The sequence below is a fragment of the Pongo pygmaeus genome, chromosome 11 (genome assembly GCF_028885625.2).
Source record: "Pongo pygmaeus isolate AG05252 chromosome 11, NHGRI_mPonPyg2-v2.0_pri, whole genome shotgun sequence".
Taxonomy (NCBI): domain Eukaryota; kingdom Metazoa; phylum Chordata; class Mammalia; order Primates; family Hominidae; genus Pongo; species Pongo pygmaeus.
In genome coordinates this window covers 101,138,955-101,161,157 of record NC_072384.2, presented here as the reverse complement: position 1 = coordinate 101,161,157, position 22,203 = coordinate 101,138,955, and the positions used below count along the sequence as shown (strand labels likewise).

Below are 22,203 nucleotides of genomic sequence, written 5' to 3'. Positions count from 1 at the left end.
TTCCTGTGTGTCAGGCATTACTAGTGGCTTTATATACATTTCAGTGTAATCTTCCTAGTGGTTTATTAGACTATGTACTATTAATTTGATAAATAAACTGGTGCTGAGAGAATTTGTTAATTAGCTCTGGTAAAATCATGAGCAGGTAATGACAAAACCAGATTTCAGACTCTTACTTCAGAGCCCCCACTCTTTGCTTTACCCCACAATGCCTCTCTTGTCAAACCATGAAATTGTCCAAATTGCTATTTTTCCCCCCACAGTTCCAAGGTCTCATTCTGACAGTGAAAGCGAATATTCTGCTTCCAACTCAGAGGATGATGAAGGGGTTGCACAGGAACATGAAGAGGACACTAATGCAGTCATATTCAGCCAAAAGATTCAAGCTCAGAATAGAGTAGTTTCAGCTCCTGTTTGCAAAGAAACACCTTCTAAGAGAATGAAAAGAGATAAAACAGTAAGTGAAGAGAGAGACTTTAACCTTAAAGAAAAATTGTGTAATATCTCAAAGATAGGCTACCCTAAGAGATCCACATCTCTCAAAATAATATTTTTTCTTCACTTTTCTATATTTTCTCAGCCTTCCACATAAATTCCCACATATATTTGTTTCTACTTCTGGGCTTTCTTTTCTGGCCTGTCTACGTATTCATGAATTAATACCATAGTATATGCTAAATAGTATGTGCTAAAAGTGACATCTCAATTCCTTTGTATAAAAATGAACTTTTTAGGCTGGGCTCAGTGGCTCATGCCTGTAATCCAAGCACTTTGGGAGGCCAAGGCGGGTGGATCACCTGAGGTCAGGAGTTCGAGACCAGCCTGGCCAACATGGTGAAACCCTGTCTCTACTAAAAACACAAGAATTAGCCAGGCGTGGTGATGTGTGCCTGTAATCCCAGCTACCCGGGAGGCTGAAGCAGGAGAATTGCTGGAACCCAGGAGGCAGAGGCTGTAGTGAGCCGAGATCGTGCCATTGCACTCTAGCCTGGGCAATAAGAACGAAACTCCATCTCAAAAATAAATAAATAAATAAATTTTTAAATAAGCTATGGGATTAGAATAAAAAATAACAAAAATAAAAAATGAACTTTTAAGTAAATATTGATTGGACAATTGGAGGCATGAGTTCTCAGTATATCTTGTTTTTGTACCATTGTCGATGTATTCAGGTCATTGTAATGAATGATGTGGCTAGGGACCCATGTTGAGTCATTTGGAAGAACACTGCAGGCACCTTGGTTTTAGAAAAAGCTAATTATCCTGGTGCTCTGTCTAAAGGTTCAGAGCAGTTGAGGAGCCTACTGCTTAAATAGCTTTCTGTCCCTTCCTTACCACCCTAGAGTTTAGTCCTGCCCAAAATCAGAAGAACAAATAGTGTGAGAAGAAAATTCCTCTTGACTGGAATAGTAGGCCAGTTTTTTGGTTTGTTTGTGTGTTTTTTTTTTTCTTTTGCTACCTTGCAGTTGATTTCCTCCTCATTTTCACAGTACTTCAGCTATACTAATATTAAAGGATTTGCTAAGACTATTTGAGGCCAGGTATGGTGGCTCAGGCCTGTTATCCCAACACTTTGGGAGGGTAAGGTGGGAGGATTGCTTGAGGCCAGGAGTTTGAAACCAGCCTGGATAACATAATAAGACCTTGTCTCTGCAAACAAACAAACAAACAAACAAAAATTTAAAAATTAGTCAGGTGTAGTGGTGCATGCCTGTAGTCCCAGCTACTTGGAAGGCTGAGGTGGGAGGATCCCTTGTGCCCAGGAGGTTGGGGGGTGCAGTGAGCTGTATTTGCACCGCTACACTGCAGCCTGGGTGACAGAGTGAGACCCTTCCTCAATAAAGAAAGGGGGGGAAAAAAAAAGACTTACTTGAGGAGAAACAAAGATCTTGATATATAAAACCATCTCTCTGTTTTTAGTCTAAATGGAAATTACATATTGTAACTTAGGAATCATTTTGAGGAACAGACTACTACTTCACCTAGTCATTTCTTTAACTTATATGATCCTAGTAATTACTCAGTTTTATTACTGAAATTAAATATGCTTGGTCCTTAACTGGTACTGTTGCTTTAAAAAGAAAATACTACCAAGTAAAGAATTTCACGTGTCCTATTTTACATTAATATTACTGTCTAATTTTGATATAAGACAGATAACTGAAGCTACTAAGGACTGACTACTCTTTTCACTTTCAGAGTGACTTAGTAGAAGAATATTTTGAAGCCCACAGCAGTTCAAAAGTTTTAACCTCTGATAGAACACTGCAGAAGCTAAAGAGAGCTAAACTGGATCAGGTATGTTGCAAGGAATGTTACTTCTAAATTTTTTTTACTCTGTCCTGAAAAATATGCTATGTAAGCAACAGATTTGAAAAGTATACACAAGTAGAATTATCGTCCTGATCAAATGAAACACAAGTTAATGTGATTATTACTTCTTTTATTATATAAATAGTAAATAGGCTGGGCACACCTGGCTCATACCTGTAATCTCAGCACCTTGGGAGGCCAAGGGAGGAGGATTACGTGAACACAGGAGTTTGAGACCAGCCTGGACGACATAGGGAGACCTCATTGTTACTAAAATTTAAATAAATAAATAAATAATTTACTGGATTAGACAGACTATAATTATGCATTTTTCCCCTCTTACTCATTTATTATTTCTTCAGGATCTATGATAATCATCAGGGTCATAGTTCCTTGATATCCATTTACTGTTTATGTCTGTTATTCATTTAACCTATATGTATTCACTAAATCTCACACTGGTCATAAAACAGCGACTGCAACCTGACTTTCTCTCAGTTACAAACTTTGTAAAAAGTAGAGGATATTCTACTTGAGGATATTATGGAAAACCTACCCAGTATGGTAAGGTAACAAGATTACTATGTGCCATGGTTCCAGTAGCTCATTTTACAAAAAAAAAAAAAAAATACCATACAGTTATACTTGCTGGGATTTTACTTCTCTATAAGAGGAGACAGAACCATCTGAGTGAGAAAATCTTTGTCAGTAGTAATTGCAATTGATAATCTAAGTCCTGGCTCATTGGTATTGAGACTCGGATCAGAGAATATAAGCAATATGGGAGAAGGACACATGAGTCTAGGTTCACTATAGGACTTCATCAGACTTAGAGGCAAAAAGATCTCTAGGAGGATGAAAGAAACACCTGTCAGTGAGGGAGAGGAAAGCCTTTCATTGGTCGTAAACATAGCATAGCTAACCAATACAATCTTCAGTAGCATGTGACAATAAGCATTTATTTTTCATGTCTGCAAGTCAGTCAGAAGTTGGCTGATACAGGATTTGCTCTATGTTTCTCTTCCTCGTTGGACCAGCAGGCTAGCTGAGGCATGTTATCCTCATGACAGTGGCAGAGGCATAAGAGGAAAAGTGGGAAAACACACAATCTCTTACAGCCCAGGCTCAAAACTAGATTGCCAGTTCTGCTTCATTCTAGTACAGCTGGATATTGGGGTCGAAAGTGCAGTTTTCCATGAATATTAATTAAAGTTTGAAATGAGGTTGGGCATGGAGGCTCACACCTGTAATACCAGCACTTTGGGAGGCCAAGGCGGGAGGATCACGAGGTCAGGAGTTTGAGAGCGGCCTGCCCAACATGGTAAAACCCCGTCTCTACTAAAACTACAAAAATTAGCCAGGCGTGGTGGCACGCACCTGTAATCCCAGCTACTCAGGAGGCTGAGGCAGGAGAATCGCTTGAACCTGGGAGGTAGAGTTCGCAGTGAGCTGAGATCGTGCCACCGCACTCCAGGCTGGGTGACAGAGTGAGACTCTGTCTCAAAAAAAAAAAAAAGTTTGAAATGAAAGTACATACATGAGATAACATTCTAGCGTTCACACTCAAGTGTGACTATGCTCAGATAATCTAGTGTAAATGACTGCTGGAAAAGATATTAGTGCTTTCTCTGCTTTTTCAGGGCTCTGAACTTAGAAGAGATAAGAGGGTTGTTTTTTTTTAACTACCTACTTAACAATTTTAAATTGTTTAACTACCTATTTAACAATTTAACTACCTACTTAACAATTTTGCTTAAAGGTAGTTCTGTTTGCTTTAACTGTGACTAAATAAACACAGTACAAGCCAGAGTACCTGGAATATTTATCGCAACTCTAATCTTCAGTATTTAAATAATATTTTACGTGAAAGGTGGTGGAATCATGAAAACATGGTAGTGCCAAAGTGAAGACCCATGTGTAGCTTTTTGCTAGAGTTTTCATTTCAAAAAGTGATCTCTGATTCATCAGCATGAATTTCCAAGTTTGGGGTACAGGGCAATGCACTTTCCTCAGTTTATTTATATTATTGTTTTTAAAAATTTGCAATACTTACCAAAGATAAAGGATTTGTTAGAAACAGCTTTTGGAAGAGGAGCAGTGATATAGGTTTATTTTACTAATGATAATAGTAAGTAAATTATAAAGAACCTTTAATGTTTTCTGAGAAATTAAAGCCTGTTCTTGGAGTTTATAATCATTTAAGTGGTTCTGGACAAAACTTACCAAATTCTTTACTGTTATTACTAAAAAGAATGTTAACAATTTTAAGAAAACAAAAAAATTATTTTTTAAGAATTTTGTTTATTGGTTGATATACTCATTGCCAAACCAGATTAAAGTAATATTCCAATTGGATTGGCTTCTTCTAAGCTCTACTTCTAAGGAAATTGTTTGGATTGATTTGCTGTCTGTGGTTTGAGAATGACTTTTTTCCCCTCCTCCTTTTTTTTTAAAGCAAACTTTGCGTAACTTACTGAGCAAGGTTTCCCCTTCCTTTTCTGCCGAACTTAAACAACTAAATCAACAGTATGAAAAATTATTTCATAAATGGATGCTGCAATTACAGTAAGTATTATCGTTACAAACCCTTGTAAAATAAAGAATAATATATATTTACATGAATATGTTAAAGTAAGTTAACATTTTTCTTTTTACAGTGAATTTGAGATATTTAGTCTTATATAAAAATAAATGTAAAAATAGACATTATGACTCAGATATAGAAATGTCACTTTATTGTATGACTCTTCCCAGAAATTCTACAGTTTTTAAGAAATTTGTGTTTATCAGACTTGACAGCCATTGATAAGATAAATAGCATTTCTTAGAATTATGTTATTGGTTTAAAAAACTTGAATATTTCCTTTGTCAAGATTAATAAATATAACAATTAGAAAAAAAAAATTAGAAAGTTTTCCACAGCATAGTTCTTTAAATGAAAGGATAATATTTACTTTAATCTTATGTATGTGTACTACAGACATTCAGAATTTTATGAACAGATTTGTTCTATAAGCATTATTTTACTATTTTAACATTATTTCCTAGAATATTTTTTCAGTTATTATTTTTACACACCTCAGATTAAATTTTAAATTTCCATTAAAACGCCTAGAAGAATGATTGAAATCAAAACATAATACTTTCTTTTTATCATAATTACTTTTATCCTTGCAGTTAAAAAGACTTGAACATAAGGAAGTGCTTAAAATGTACACTAATGTGAATATACATGCACACTCACAGTTACATTGTCACTGAGGTAAATAAGAAGGTAGAGCCATGGGCCAGGCACTGTGACCCATACCCATAATCCCAGTGCTTTGGGAGGCCAAGGCAGGAGGATTGCTTGAGCCCAGGGGTTTGAGAGACTCTGTCTTAAAAAAAAAAAAAAAAAGTTATGCTAGGAAGGGAATGATTAACTTGACTGCAAGAACCTCGGCTTCTCTCAATAACTGTTTTATGGATCTATGCATTATAAATTTGTAAGCTCTTCACTCTAATTCCATCCCCAGCCCATCATTATTTTTTTCTCCCAGTATGTCAACCTAGTTAACTTAATTTGCTTTGCTTCTCAGATTAGACCTTATAGTCAGCAAGTTCATTGGAACTGCTAGCTCTCTGAATTCCTTGCCTCTTTATTTCTGCTGCTTTGGACCCTTGGTAATCTCTACCTTTGGAGGTTACCTCTTTTCTGTTCTTCCATTTCTAGGTTATCTTGCATTGCCAGAGAGCATCACATAAATACTGTTTCTGCTTGACCTTTGTAAACAATCACAGAGTTGGACTTTAGCTTGACCTCTAGTGCTTGGTGTTCTGGGTGGTCTCATTCACTCTTCTGGCTTCAGTAGTTTTCTGTATATGAATGACTCATGTAACTGTTAACCTCCAACCCATACCTCACTCTCAGTAGCAGACCTGGATATCTGAATGTATATTAGAAGTTTCTACTTGGATGTCCTGTAAATAATTCAACATACATAAAATTAAACTCATCTGAAATCCACTGTTCCCACCTGCCCCTGCTATCCAGCAGAGTGAATGAATGAATGTTAGTCACTCCATTTGTGTAGTTGCCTATGGCAGAAAACTGAGTCATTCTTTTTTTTTTTCTTTTCTTTTTAAGAGACAGTCTCACTCTGTCACCCAGAATAGTGTGAATACAGCTCAAGGAGCCCCAACCTCCTGGGCTCAAGCAATCCTCCCACCTCAGCTTCCCAAATAGCTGGGTCCATAGATGTGCGCCACCATGCCTGGGCTAATTTTTTAAATTTTTTATTGTGTAGAGATGAGGTCTCACCATCTTGCCTAGGCTGGTCTCAAACCGCTGGGCACAAGCAGTTCTCTGCCATGGCTTCCGAAACTGCTGGGATTACAGGCGTGAGCCACAGCACCCAGCCCTGAGTCATTCTTAAGTATTCTTTTCCTCACTCTCCACATCTAATCAGTCTCCAACTCTTATTGGTTTGACTTTCTATAAAGTTCTTGACATTTTAACATTTTTCTCCATGACAGCTAAGTTAATCTTCCAGTTTTGTTCCTTCCTATCCATTCCCCAAATATAGCCAATGTGATCTTTCTGAAAAGAACATGTTACTTTCCTACTTAAAACCTTTCTGTTAATCCCTCATTAGTTATTTTTAAATGCTCATTCTTGGCTGGGCACGGTGGCTCACGTCTGTAATTCCAGCACTTTGGGAGGCCAAGGTGGGTGGATCACCTGAGGTCAGGAGTTCGAGACCAGCCTGACCAACATAGTGAAATCCCGTCTCTACTAAAAATACAAAGTTAGCCGGGCTTGGTGGTGCACGCCTGTAATCCCAGCTACTTGGGAGGGTGAGGCAGGAGAATTGCTTGAACGCGGGAGGCGGAGGTTGCAGTGAGCCAAAATCGCGCCACTGCACTCCAGCCTGGGTGACAGAGCAGGACTCCATCTCAAAATAAATAAATAAATGCTCATTCTCCTTGGAATGAGTGAATTAATGGTTTAGTGTGACTTAACAAGGCCTTTGTTACTTGACCTCTTTTCAATTTGTATCAGTTTGAACTCTGCTTCAGCCTGTAAAACTTTTTAGGACTTTTTTTTTTTTTTTTTTTTTTTTTGAGACAGAGTCTCTCTCTGTTGCCCAGGCTGGAGTGCAGTGGTGCAGTCTCGGCTCACTGCAAGCTCCGCCTCCCGGATTCACGCCATTCTCCTGCCTCAGCCTCCTGAGTAGCTGGGACTACAGGTGTCCACCACCACGCCCAGCTAATTTTTTTGTATTTTTAGTAGAGACGGGATTTCATCGTGTTAGCCGGAATGGTCTGGATCTCCTGACCTCGTGATCCGCCCGCCTCAGCCTCCCAAAGTGCTGGGATTACAGGCGTGAGCCACTGTTCCCGGCCTTTTTAGGGCTTTTATTGGCAATGGTCTCCCTTGCCTCCAGTCATCTGTCATCTGAAAAGTAATAGAAGCTACAGTGAAGCTACTGAACAAATTAGAACTAGAAGCTTGGTATATAGATAATAAAATTGTGCCTTTACCTTGTATGAGTTTGGAATAAATATTTGTTTATTTATTTAAGATGGAGTCTTACTCTGTTGCCAAGGCTGGAATGTAGTGATGTGATCTCAGCTCTCTGCAACCTCCACCTCCCAGGTTCAAGCAATTCTCCTGCCTCAGCCTCCCAAGTAGCTGGGATTACAGGCACCTGTCACCATGCCCAGCCAATTTTTGTATTTTTAGTAGAGACAGGATTTCACCATGTTGGCCAGGCTGGTCTCGAATTCCTGGCCTCAAGTGATCCGCCTGCCTCGACCTCCCAAAGTGCTGGGATTACAGGCGTGAGCCATCATGCCCGGCCAATAATAATTTTTAAAAAGAATACTTTTTTTTTTTAGGAAGGAAGAGGAAGAACTGGGATGGCTGAATCACTAAATATTGATTCCTGGCCTTGCACGGTGGCTCATGCCTGTAATCCCAGCACTTTGAGAGGCTAAGGCAGGCACATCACCTGAGGTCAAGAGTTCGAGACCAACATGGTAAAACCCCGTCTCTACTAAAAATATAAAAATTAGCTGGGCATGGTGGAGGGTGCCTGTAATCCAGCTGCTCGGGAGGCTGAGGCAGGAGAATCGCTTGAACCTGGAAGGCTGAGGTTGCTATGATGGTGCCACTACACTCCAGCCTGGGCGACAGAGCGAAAACAAAAATTATTATTAATTAGTTAATTTTTTTTTACAGACACTGTCTTGCTCTGTTGCCCTGGTTGGAGTGCAGTGGCATCATCATAGGTCACTGCAGCCTCAAACTCCTTGGCTTAAGTGATCCTCCCAGCTCAGCCTCCTGAGTAGCTGGAACTGTAGGCACCTGCCACCACATCCAGATAATTTTTTAATTTTTTTCTTCTTTTTTTTTTTTTTTTTCCCGAGATGGAGTCTCGCTCTGTCGCCCAGGCTGGAGTGCAGTGGCGGGATCTCGGCTCACTGCAAGCTCCGCCTTCCAGGTTCACGCCATTCTCCTGCCTCAGCCTCCCCAGTAGCTGGGACTACAGGCACCCGCCACTGCACCCAGCTAATTTTTTTTTTTTTTGTATTTTTAGTAGAGACGGGGTTTCACTGTGGTCTCAATCTCCTGACCTCCTGATCCGCCCACCTCGGCCTCCCAAAGTGCTGGGATTACAGGCGTGAGCCACCGCACCCGACCTAATTTTTTTTTAAAAGAGAAATATTTTTGGCTAGACATGGTGGCTCACACATGTAGTCCCAGCAATTTTGGGGGCCAAGGCGGGTGGATTACTTGAGCCCAGGAGTTCAAGACCAGCCTGGGCAACATGGCAAAAGCCCATCTCTAGTAAAAATATAAAAATTAACCAGGTGTGGTGGTGCACAGCTGTAGCCCCAGCTTCTTGGGAGACTGACGCTGAAGAGTTGCTTGAACCTGGGAGGCTGAGGTTGCAGTGAGCCAAGAGTGCCACTGGACTCCAGTCTGGGTGACAGAGTGACTCTGTCTCAAAAAAAAAAAAAAAAAAAAAAAGATACATACGTATACATACATGAAAAACTTTTTTGCGTTTGCCTTCCCAAAATTCTGGGATTACAAGCTTGAGCCAGTGCGCCTACCCCTTTCCTGTATTTTTTATAAACTTAATTTAAGGAAACTGGTTGATAATAAAATTGGCAATAACAAGTATTGAAGTTTAATTTCATGAATACTGTCTTTCCTAACAGCCTTGGGTTCAACATTGTGCTTTATGGTTTGGGTTCTAAGAGAGATTTACTAGAAAGGTTTCGAACCACTATGCTGCAAGATTCCATTCACGTTGTCATCAATGGCTTCTTTCCTGGAATCAGTGTGAAATCAGTAAGTTTCAAAAATGTTAAAGGGAAAAACATTATATCCTCTGCCAATTCATGCCCCCACATAAATGAGGATGGAGTATTAAAGAATTTTTGTTTTAGCCTTCATGGTAGAAGGATTGTATAGTGCTTAATACCATGTGTTTGGACTCAAGAATCTAGCTTTGAAACCATCTTTGAATGTCCTACATTGTAACTGATGTGTATTAAAACTTAGGAAAATGTTAGCTTTGTTTACTACACTAAGTATCAGTGGTACTTCTGAAGGAGGGAATTATGTGGTCTTCAGTTTTGTTATAAACTATGAAAATGCTTTATTAGGCAAAAACTACATGCTGTGAAAATGCTTTAAAATGCAACAGGATGTGATGTGAAGACTGTAGTTTTACAATACATTTATCATAGATCATTTTTATTCCAAATGCTTAATATCTCTTCATCATTTGAACATGAAATCTTTTGGGTGCTGGATATTGAGCCATGTAGTATTCCTTTTTTAAAGTGTCTATAGTGTTTGTGTCCTGTTTCCTTTGATAGAACTGTAGTTTTCTAATGTTTCTCATGTTCTTGGGAGCTTTTTCATTTGTTTTTGCTGCCCTCTTATATTACCTATTACCTTTACATCTTTGTTATTCTTTTAGCCACAACTTAGGCAAAAAACAATGAATTAGATATACTCAAATACCAGTAGAATTTTTAAAAGTTATTTTTTAAACTTTTGGGAAATCCAAATTCATTTTTAATTTATAAAAAAAGGTTTGATTTTCTAGTTGTATATGACAATAAATTGTAATTAATGTGGTACCTCTTCCACATTCATGATATAGGTCCTGAATTCTATAACAGAAGAAGTCCTCGATCATATGGGTACTTTCCGCAGTATACTGGATCAGCTAGACTGGATAGTAAACAAATTTAAAGAAGGTAACATGAAGTAGATGCTCTGTAGTTTTAGGGTAAAGTTAAGCATATACTTCTACTTATTCATGTATTTATATACATACAATATTATTATTATTATTATTATTATTATTATTATTATTATTATTTTATTTTTGAGACAGTCTCTCTGTTGCCCAGCCTGGAGTGCAGTGGCGCAATCATGGCTCACTGCAGCCTTGACCTTCTGGGCTCAAGCAATTCTCCCACTTCAGCCTCCCAGGTAGCTCAGATCACAGGCGTGTGCCATTGTGCCTGGCTAATTTTTTATTATTTGTAGAGATGAGGTCTCGCTATGTTGCCCAGGATAGTCTTGAACTTATGGGCTCAAGCAGTCCTCCTGCCTTGGCCTCCCAAAGGGCTGAGATTATAGGTGTGAGCCACCACACCTGGCCCAAAAAGATTATTTTAATAATGGCGTTTATCTTGGTGCTCTAAAAAAGTTTGTCCTTTTTCTATGAACTTTTTCCATGAACTTAACAGGAAAGAAAAATCTTAGTCCCATTTTCTTAAGTTTGTATATCCAAAAGCCTCTTTCTGTTTATAAAACACTCCAAAAGTGCAGTGGCGCGATTTTGGCTCACTGCAACCTCCGCCCCCCGGGTTCAAGCAATTCTCCTGCCTCAGCCTCTCAAGTAGCTGGGATTACAGGCATGCACCACCAAGCCCGGCAAATTTATTTCAGAATAATTTTCAGGTTTTGTTTTGCTTGTGTAAAGTGCCTCCACTTGAGTGGTACATCTTTGTCTGATATTTTTATATTGTTTAATGTTTTTATAAAACATTATTTCTTGGCTGGGCGCAGTGGCTGACGCCTGTAATCCCAGCACTTTGGGAGGCCGAGCTGGGTGGGTCACTTGAGGTCAGGAGTTCGAGACCAGCCTGGCCAATATGGTGAAACCCCATCTCTACAAAAATACAAAAAAATTAGCCAGGCGTGGTGGCACACGCCTGTAGTCCCAGCTACTTGGGAGGCTGAGGCAGGAGAATTGCTTGAGCCCGCGAGGCAGAGATTGCAGTGAGCCAAGATCATACCACTGCACTCCAGCCTGGGTGATAGAGTGAGACTCTATCTAAAAATAAATAAATAAATAAAACATTATTTCTTTATTCTGTGTACATATCATTACATTGGGATAATTTTATATACTAAGATCTCTGATTCTTTTGGTGTGAATGTTTTGGTTATGTGAGTATGTCAGAAAATTGGAAATAGTATTATATAGTCTCTGACAGTTCGTTGCCATTTAGTAATGACTAAGTTAAGAATTAAGAGAAGTAATTGAGAATGCCTAACTGCTTTGATGGATAATTTTTTTGATAATGACAATAATCTTAGCTCTGTTTCCATAGTACTTTTATCTTGTCAATATTCTAGCATGTTCTTTAGTTTTGTCTTCATTTTGTTTCCAACCTGAAAAGCTTTCTGTCCCAAATTTCCTTTCACATTTCTACACCCATTTTATCTACAGTTCTTTATAGAAATGGACAGTATACTTTTTTTTTTTTTTTTTAACACAGTCTTGCTCTCTCACCCAGGCTGGAGTCCAGTGGCACAAACACAGCTCACTACATCCTAAACCTCCTGGGCCCAAGTGATCCTCCCAACTCAGCCTCCCCATTAGCTGGGGCTACAGGTACACACCACCTGCCTGGCTATTGTTAAAATTTTTTGTAGAGATGGAGTCTCAGTCTGTTGCCCAGGCTGGTCTCAAACTCGTAGACCTCAAGGGATACTCCTGCCTGGGCCTTCCAAAGTGCTGGGATTACAGGCATGAGCCCAGCCAGACAATATACATTTTTATACCAACTCTACACATTTGAAAACAGGTAGAGTTGATTCTCATTATTCACAGATTCTATAATAGCAAATTTACCTGCTTGCTAACATTTATTTATAATCCCAAAATCAATATTCTTGGCACTTCTGCAAAGTGACACATGGCACAGAGTGGCAAAAAATTTGCATTGCCCAATGTACATATTCTAAGCAGAGGTCAAACAAAGCAATGCTTTGCCTTCTTGTTTCAACTCTCATACCATAAACAAGCATCCTTTCCGCAGTCTGTTCAGTGCTACGTTTTTCACATTTTTCTGCTTTTGTGTTGGTGATTTGGCTATTTAAAATGGCCCGCAAGCATAGTGTTAAAATGCTATCTAGTGTTCCCAAGCACAAGAAGGCTGTGATGTGCCTTGGGGAAAAAATACTTGTGTATATAAACTTCCTTCAGTTATGAGTTATAGCGTTCTTGATTGTGAGTTCCGTGTTAATAGACCAACAGTGTATATTAAAAATAAAGTTGCCCTTAAGCCGGGTGCGGTGGCTCACACCTATAATCCCAGCACTTTGGGAGGCCGAGGCAGGTGGATCACTTGAGGTTAGGAGTTTGAGACCAGCCTGGGCAACATGGTGAAACCCTGTCTCGACAAAAAATACAAAAAATTAGCCGGTCCTGATGGTGCTCACCTGTAATCCCAGCTAGTCGGGAGGCTGAGACAGGAGAATCGCTTGAACCTGGGAGTTGGAGGTTGCAGTGAGCCAAGATCACATCACTGCACTCCAGCCTGGGCAACAGAGCGAGACTCCGTCTCCAAAAAGAGTAAATAAATAAAAATAAAATTGCCTTTAAACAGAAACACACATAAAACAAAGTTATATATTGAACCTAACCCTGTATTTCCTCTGGGAACAGTGGTTCAGTATTCAATAATTCAGGATTTGCAGCAGCATAGAACTTAATATAATGAGAGTCAAGGATATATTTCCCAGAACCCTAAAACTACTGCATATGTGAACATATCTTATTTATTCATTACGTGGGCATATAGTGAATTACTGGCAGGTTATCGTAAGAAAAAACAAATCTGTTTAGTTTGTTTTCAGTTCTTTCAACCTTATTATTTAATTAAAAATCAATTGCTGCAATATTTATTCCTATAATAATTTTGGCTTGTTTTTCTGTATTGTCTTTAGTTTTCAACATAAGTTCTCCTACTTAAAGAATAACAGAAGCATAGCTTTTTATTCCCTTACCACAGATCCTTGTAAGAGCCCAGTATTGTTCGTATGCTCATTAAAATAGATGCCTAAGTCACTTTATTAGATGCCTAAGTCACTTTATATTTGTGTGCATCTGTGTGTATACATATGTTTGGTTTTGGGTGTTTTTGGTTTTGATGCTGTTAAATATGATGACGTCTAGATTTCAGGGAACCTGGGATTTTCACAATTTGTCATCTCAGAATCTTTGTCACTATATTGTCTCTCTTACCCATCTACCCCCGAGTAGAAGAGAAATTTACTCACTCTCTGAAAGACGTATACTCTATCACGTATGCCAAGTCTCCAGAGAGACTTATCATTACCCGTGGCTTTTAAATATACATTAAAAATAAAAGTTACCTGATTCTGCTGCCCTTTCACACTATTTTATTTTTCTGTTTTCGTATGGTTTCAGTATTTTTGAAGACATGTCCTGCCTTCTATTTTTTCTTTCTTTTTTTTACCTGTGTCATTCTAATGTCTTTCCTCTGTGCTATCAGAACTGTATGCTTGATCACCTGTAACTTTCTTCTTACCAAGCCCAGTGACCTTGGCTCATCCTTTATCTTGATCTCTGCTGTATTTGATAGTGTCAACAACTCCATCCTCTAAATTCCTCCTTCACTGACTTTTATAATTTTATCTGAACTTCCTGATGCCTTGAGCAGTATCCTAACCCCCACCCCCCACCCACCCCTTTTTTGGTCTCCTTTGGCTTTTGTGATAATCTGGGTTTTCTATATAATCTCTGAGAGCATTATATATAATGCTTTCTGAGAACTCCTTTGGTTTTTTTGGTATCCCTCCACTCCCACATTGTAATAAAACATGCACAGATTCACCTCCAATCTATTGTATACATCTTGCCTATTTCCCATGCCTTATTTAAAGCTGCTTTCTTTAGGCTGGGCACGGCGGCTCACACATGTAATCCCACCACTTTGGGAGGCCAAGGCGGGCAGATCACTTGAGCTCACGAGTTTCAGACCAGCCTGGGCAACATGGTGAAACCCCATCTCTACAAAAAATATAAAAATCAGCTAGGTGTGGTGGTACACGCCTATAGTCCCAGCTACTCGGGAGGCTGAGGTGGAAGGATGGCTTGAGCCCTGGATTTCAGGGTTGCAGTGAGCTGAGATCACACCACTGCACTCTAGCCTGGACAACAGAGCCAGAACTTGTCTTAAATAACAAAACAAAACAAAAAGCTGCTTTCTGTAGGGCCTGACTTCAGTGCTAATCATGTCTTGTCTATTTTATGAGTAAATGACATATCTTCTCAAATAAATTTCATACCCCTAAGCAATCATTATTTTATCCTATACTACTTTAATATATTTTTTAATACCTAGGCATTGTGTGTGGTAGAGGAAATAATCACTGAAATATCACTAAAAATAATAATTGCAGCTGGACATGGTGGTTCACGTCTGTGATCCTAGCACTTTGGGAGGCCAAGTTGAGTCCAGGAGTTCAAGACCAACCTGGGCAACTTAGTGAGACCCCGTCTCTACCAAAAAAACAATTAGCCAGGCATGGTGGTGTGGCCCTGTAGTTCCAGGTAATCGAGAGGCTGAGGTGGGAGGATTGTTTGAGCCCAGGAGTTGGAGGCTGCAGTGAGCTATGATTGTACCACTGCACTCTAGCCTAGGCAACAGAGTGAGATCCTTTAAAAATAATAATAATAATAATAATTGGATTTCTTTTCTTTTTAGATTCTTCTTTAGAACTCTTCCTTCTCATCCACAATTTGGATAGCCAGATGTTGAGAGGAGAGAAGAGCCAGCAAATCATTGGTCAGTTGTCGTCTTTGCATAACATTTACCTTATAGCATCCATTGACCACCTCAACGCTCCTCTCAGTAAGTTAAATGTTACTATTTTTCCTTCTAGAGATATCAGTCTTACAAGACAAATTCTATTAATGTAAATCAGAAAATTTTTACTGTTTTTAGTATGCTTTTTCCCCTTTTACATGTTTAAAAACACAGGTTACCAAAAAGGTGTTCTCAATCTAATTTAGAACATAATTTTTGGAAATAAAAATTCAGATACTAAATGAGGATGTTTTAGTCTAAAGTTAAATGGAGGGAAAAGACCCAACTATTATTTTGGTCTCTTTCTCTTCTTGTAATATTGCAACATTTATTTTATGAACTTAATTTATAGACTGTCTGATAATCCTGTAGAAGAAAATGTTAAAACATTACTAACTTTTTAAAAAGAAGGCATTGGTAGTGCTAAGATTTTAATTTATGCTTAATTGAAAATAAAGGTTCAGATGTTGGTTGAAAATGAAATTAGATTGTGAGTTACTGATTTAGATATGGAAGTGGCAAAAATGAAAAACTTGTGGATTCATTTTTATTTAATCCTTTCTCATTCTTTTGTAAAGTGGAATCTAGTAACATGACAATATGAGAAAATAATTTGTAATTCTTGTTTTCTTTGATCATGTGCTAGTGTGGGATCATGCAAAGCAGAGTCTTTTTAACTGGCTCTGGTATGAAACTACTACATATAGTCCTTATACTGAAGAAACCTCCTATGAGAACTCTCTTCTGGTAAAGCAGTCTGGATCCCTGCCACTTAGCTCCCTTACTCATGTCTTACGAAGCCTTACCCCTAATGCAAGGTAAGGATGAAAACCATACTTCTTTTTTAAAAACTATACATTTTAAGATATGTACTACTAGGTTTTAATGGGGATACTGAAGTCCCTAGTTAGTTGAAGGATTAAGTGAAATTATAGTAATAATAGTTACCAGTACTGGTTTATGGAGTAGGCAGACAAGTCAACAGTAGTCTATCAAATTGCCCAGTAATAAAGCGAGAATACCAACTTTTTATTTCTTAATATATTTTGATATTTCTGAATATGAGCACCTGACTGGTCATAATGGAGAAAAAGCAGACTTTTCATGACTTTTACTTAAATTTTATGGTTATTTTTCATTACATTTTGAACATTCTGATCCAAACAGTGAGTACTTTATATGCAATACCTCATTTGATCCTAACTAAGGTGGATAGTCAGTGGCACAAAGACTTTGATCCAGATATGCCAGCTCCAAAACTCATGCTCTTAAACATCACTGTGTAAAAAAAAAAAAAAAAAAACAAAACACATCACTGTGTAATGTCTCCAGTCAAGCCCTTACAGCAGCCTAACCTAGAGGCATATCTGAATTAATAAATGCAAGCTGGTTATAGCATAAGCCAGCAAAAAATAAATTGCATAATTAGCCAGACGCAGTGGCCCACGCCTGTAATACCAGCACTTTGGGAGGCCAAGGCAGGTGGGTCACCTGAGGTCAGGAGTTCGAGAGCAGCCTGGCCGACATGGGGAAACCCCATCTCTACCAAAAATACAAAAATTAGCCAGGTGTGGTGGCACGCACCTGTAGTCTCAGCTACTCAAGAGGCTGAGGCCGGAGAATTGCTTGAACCCAGGAGGCAGAGGTTGCAGTGAGCTGAGATTGCACCACTGCACTCCAGCCTGTGTGACAGAGCGAGACTCTGTCTCAAAAAAATAATAAAGAAAGAAATTGCATAATTAGCCTGTTGAAAGAAGCTTTTAGTAACAAACTTTACCCCCTGACAAAAGCATAAAATTATAGAATTATATTTAACAAGATGAAGTGTTGAAAAATAACAAACCTTGCTGAGAATAGATAATTAAGAGCTGGATAGATGAAAAGAAATATTGTGTTCTTGGGTGGGTAGATTAAATATTATAAGAGTAGCAATTCTTTCCAAGTTAGAAATGTGTTAGACTTGCCAGGCACAGTGGCTCAAGCCTGTAATCCCAACACTATGCGAAGCTAAGGCAGGAGGATTGCTCCAGATGGGACCTTGAGACCAGCCTGGGCAACACAGGGAGACTCCATCTCTACAAAAAATTTTAAAAATTAATTGAGTGTGGTGGTGTACACCCATAGTCTCAGCTGAGGAGGCTGAAGGGAGCCGAGATTGCACCACTGCACTCCAGCCTGGGTGATAGAGCAAGACCCTGTCTCCAGAAAAACAGGTATTAGATCTATAAATTAGTCAAAATGTAAATGAATTTTTTTGTTTTAAATTTGAAAGAAAATTTAGTTTCCTAAAGAATAAACAGTCAGCTGGGTGTGGTAGCTCACACCTGTAATCCCAGCACTTTGGAAGGCCGAAGCGGGTGGATCACTTGAAGTCAGGAGTTCGAGACCAGCCTGGTCAACATGCTGAAACCCTGTCTCTACTAAAAACACAAAAATTAGCGGGACTTGGTGGCGCACACCTGTAATCCCAGCTACTTGGGAGGCTGAAGTGGGAGAATCGCTTGAACCCAGGAGGCGGAGGTTGCAGTAAGCCAAGATCACGCCACTGCACTCCAGCCTGGGTGACAGAGTGAGCCTCTGTCTCAAAAAAAAAAAAAAAAAAGAAAGAAAGAAAGAAAAAAGAAAAAAAAGAGGAAACAAGCAAGTCTAGCAGAGACAATTTCTTTTTTTGTTTTTAAAGAGCAACGAAGGGACACTTGTGGTCAAGATGGCATAATACTTTTCACTCTTTCCTTTCATCCCCTCATGTTCCAAACACACAGCATAATAGACATAATTTAAAAATAAATACCCTGGCTCAAAATACAAACATCTCAATGCAACAGAATGATAAATCAGTGAGCAGAGTTGAAGCCACAGCACAGCTACATTCTAGGTTTAGAAGCAGCATTGGCAGCCAGGATTTTGACTTATATGGGATGATAGTAGTGTGACGATATATATTGTCCAAACCAGATATTTTCGTTTAGGACAAATGCTGAACTGAACAGATGTTTGTTGTAGAAATAAAACCATATAAAATATATAGCGTTCAAATGTATATATCAGTATGAATAAAAGTTTAAAATGTGCATGGAATTAGGTCTTTTTAGGTACTAAAAATAATAAAAAAATAATTAGGTACCAACCCTGGAGAAGAATAAAGGGGAATAGATAGAGGATGGTGTACACAGGGACTTTGGGGATATCTTTTTTTTTTAACCCCCCCCCCAGCAATTTATTTTCCATTTATTTTTCTTTTACCTGTGTGTTTGTGGTGGAGGGATTAACTTTTTGTTGTGAGATGATTATAGATTCAGAAGAAGCTACAAAAATACATGCAGGGAAGTCTCATGTACCCTCCTCCCAAAGCACCAACTTCCACCAACCACCACCATCTCATATAAACACAGTACAGTATCAGAACCAAGAAATTGACATTGTTATAATCCCATCCATATTTGGATTTCACTATTATACATGCTGCACTCGTGTGTGTCATGTACCCTCCTCCCAAAGCACCAACTTCCACCAACCACCACCATCTCATATAAACACAGTACAGTATCAGAACCAAGAAATTGACATTGTTACAATCCCATCCATATTTGGATTTCACTATTATACATGCTGCACTCGTGTGTGTGTGTGTGTGTAAGTTCTGTGCAGTTTTGTCACTTGTAGCCTTGTATGACTGTCACCTCCATGTATATACTCAGCTGTACCATCACCACAAGACTCAAATGTTAACCCTCAAATGCTAATTTTAATGAATGTTGTTACTCTATAAAGCTGATTTGAACACTGAAGATGAGATTAGCATTCAACTCAGCCGGGCATAGTGGCTTACCCCTATAATTCTACTACTTTGGGAGCCTGAGGAGGAAAGAGTGCATGAGGCCAGGAGTTTGAGACGAACTTGGGCAACGTAGACCCCATCTCTACAAAAAGTAAAAATAAAGCCTTGCGTTAATATTGAAATATGCAGGCTGGGCGCGGTGGCTCATGCTTGTAATCTCAGCACTTTGAGAGGCTGAAGCAGGCAGATCATTTGAGGTCAGGAGTTCGAGACCAGCCTGGCCAACATGGTGAAACCGCATCTCTACTAAAAATTAAAAAATTAGCTGGGCATGCTGGTGCATGCCTGTAATCCCAACTACTTGGGAGGCTGAGGAGGGAGAATTGCTTGAACCCAGGAGGTAAAGGTTGCACTGAGCTAAGATCACACCACTGCACTCCAGCCTGTGCAACAGAGTGAGACTCTGTCTCAAAAAAAAAAGCCAGGCACAGCGGCTCACGCCTGTAATCCCAGCACTTTGTGAGGCCGAGGCGGGCGGATCATGAGGTCAGGAGATCGAGACCATCCTGGCTAACATGGTGAAACCTCATCTCTACTAAAAAATTAGCCAGGCGTGGTGGCGGGCACCTGAGGTCCCAGCTGCTCAGGAGGCAGAGGCAAGAGAATGGCGTGAACCTGGGAGGCGGAGCTTGCGGTGAGCCGAGATCGCACCACTGCACTCCAGCCTGGGCGACAGTGCAAGACTCCGTCTCAAAAATAAAAAATAAAAAAATTGAAATAGGCATTAAATGGTTATCTAATGAAATTTTTTGATGGAATTGGGGACAAAGTCTTCATTCTGTTTTGTTATTACTAATAATAAAAGTCCTTAACTGCTGAAGGACTGTTGGAAGTTGCTGTGTGTAAAGTTGAGGGTCCATGCAGTGTGAGAACTCACAACATTAAATATGGCACTGGCTACGCTAATGCAAGTTTTTTTTTTTTGAGATGGAGACTCATGGTGTCGCCAAGGCTGGAGTACAGTGGCAAGATCTCGGCTCACTGCAACCTCCCTCTCTGGGGTTTAAGGAATTTTCATGCCTCAGCGTCCCACAAGTAGCTGGGACTAGAGGCATGCACCACCACACCTGGCTAATTTTTGCATTTTTAGTAGAGATGGAGTTTCACCATGTTGGGCAGGCTGGTCTTGAACTCTTGACCTCAAGTGATCCACCCACCTTGACCTCCCAAAGTGCTGGGATTACAGGCATGAGCCATCATGCCCAGTCTAATGCAAGTATTTTTTAGTTTGGCATGCCTAAATGTCTGTGTGCTAGCCTTAACATTTTCTTATTTAAACTATTTTGAAATTTTGCTTGATTCTGCAAACTCCAATATCATTTAGACTTTACTTGGTATGTGATTGAATAAAAATTTTAACCAAAATTAAGCTCTGGAGTTAGTAGTAGTACCTAGTTAAAAAGTAGTCATTGAGGGCCGGATGCGGTGGCTCACTCCTATAATCCTAGCACTTTGGGAGGCTGAAGTGGGCGGATCACTTGACGCCAGGAGTTCAGGACCAGCCTGGTCAACATGGTAAAACCTCGTCTCTACTAAAAATATAAAAAATTAGCTGGGCGTGGGTGGTGTCCACCTGTAATCCCAACTACTCAGGAGTCTGAGGCATGAAAATCACTTGAACCTGGGAGGCCAAGGTTGCAGTGAGCCAAGATCGCACCACTGCACTCCAACCTGGGCAACAGCAAGATTCTGTCTCAAAAAAAAAAAAGTGTTCATTGAGATGATCCAAAATATGATTATAGTAATTGTTTTCTAGACCTGCATAACAATGAAAATGCATATAAGTTTTGAATTTTTGGCATACCCAAGGACTGATGGGAGTCTTAGTTTGTGTAACACTGCTTCTAACCCCATAATTCTACTTGGTTCACTCTTCCATGGAATAATTCAAAATACGAAGAAATAGGTACAGTTTTATTTAATGCTGAATTATTTTTTCTGTATCCAGTCATCCATTAAGAGTTATTTTTAATCTAAAATTAGAAATAATGTAAACATCCAAACCAATAGGGAAATGGTAAGTTTATGGTACATGGTAGATAAGCAGCTGTTAAAACTTCCTTAAGTTCTTCTTACATGTGGCAAAAAAAAGAAAAGAAAAACTTGTTTGGAGAAGTTTTAAAGACATGGGAAAAATCAGGCCGAGGCGGGTGGATCACCTGAGGTTGGGAGTTCAAGACCAGCCTGACCAACACGGCAAAACCCCGTCTCTACTAAAAATACAAAATTAGCTGGGGTGGTGGCACATGCCTGTAATCCCAGCTACTCGGAGGCTGAGGCAGGAGAATTGCTTGAACCCAGGAGACAAGAGGTTGCGGTGAGCCAAAATCGCGCCATTGCACTCCAGCCTGGGCAACAAGAGCAAAACTCTGTCTCAAAAAAAAAAAAAAAAAAAAAAGACGTGGGAAGCATCAAAAAGTGAAGAAGCAAGGTATAAAGTGGTATATGCAGTATATAAATGTGTGAATTTATGTTATTTCCACCCGCCTCATTCCACAAAGATTTGAGATAACAGCATACCCAGTATGATCTCAACACCAAGTGTTAATGGATATGGGATTGATATTTTTCTCTTTAGATGTTATTCTGTATTCCAGCTTTTCTACCAACACTAACCTAAAAAGTTAAGAAAAAAAATACTTTCATATTTTATTTTTTTGAGACAGGGTGTCTGTCGCTCAAGTACAGCCTCAAGCTCCCAGGCTCAAGTGATCTTTGCACCTCAGCCTCCCGAGTAGCTGAGACCATGGGCGCATACCACTATGCCTGGCTAATTTTTTAGTTTTTTATAGAGACAGAGTCTCACTATATTGCCCAGGGTGGTCTCAAACTCCTGGGCTCAAGCAGTCCTCCCACCTCAGTCTCCCACAGGGGTGAGATTATAGGTGTGAGGCACCACACTCAGCCTATATTTT

General features: G+C 39.5%; 1 protein-coding gene across 3 annotated transcripts in view; it reads left to right on the top strand.

Annotated features, from left to right (window-relative positions):
* Positions 1–22,203, top strand: part of ORC2 (origin recognition complex subunit 2) — a 54,493-nt gene that overhangs the window by 27,959 nt on the left and 4,331 nt on the right. For all 3 annotated transcript variants that reach the window (XM_054476839.2, XM_054476838.2, XM_063648331.1), the window contains 7 exons: positions 264–457; positions 2,200–2,298; positions 4,769–4,878; positions 9,523–9,655; positions 10,479–10,575; positions 15,349–15,495; positions 16,097–16,268. In XM_054476839.2, coding sequence (XP_054332814.1) covers positions 264–457; positions 2,200–2,298; positions 4,769–4,878; positions 9,523–9,655; positions 10,479–10,575; positions 15,349–15,495; positions 16,097–16,268 — 952 coding nt within the window. The remainder of the gene's footprint in view (positions 1–263; positions 458–2,199; positions 2,299–4,768; positions 4,879–9,522; positions 9,656–10,478; positions 10,576–15,348; positions 15,496–16,096; positions 16,269–22,203) is intronic.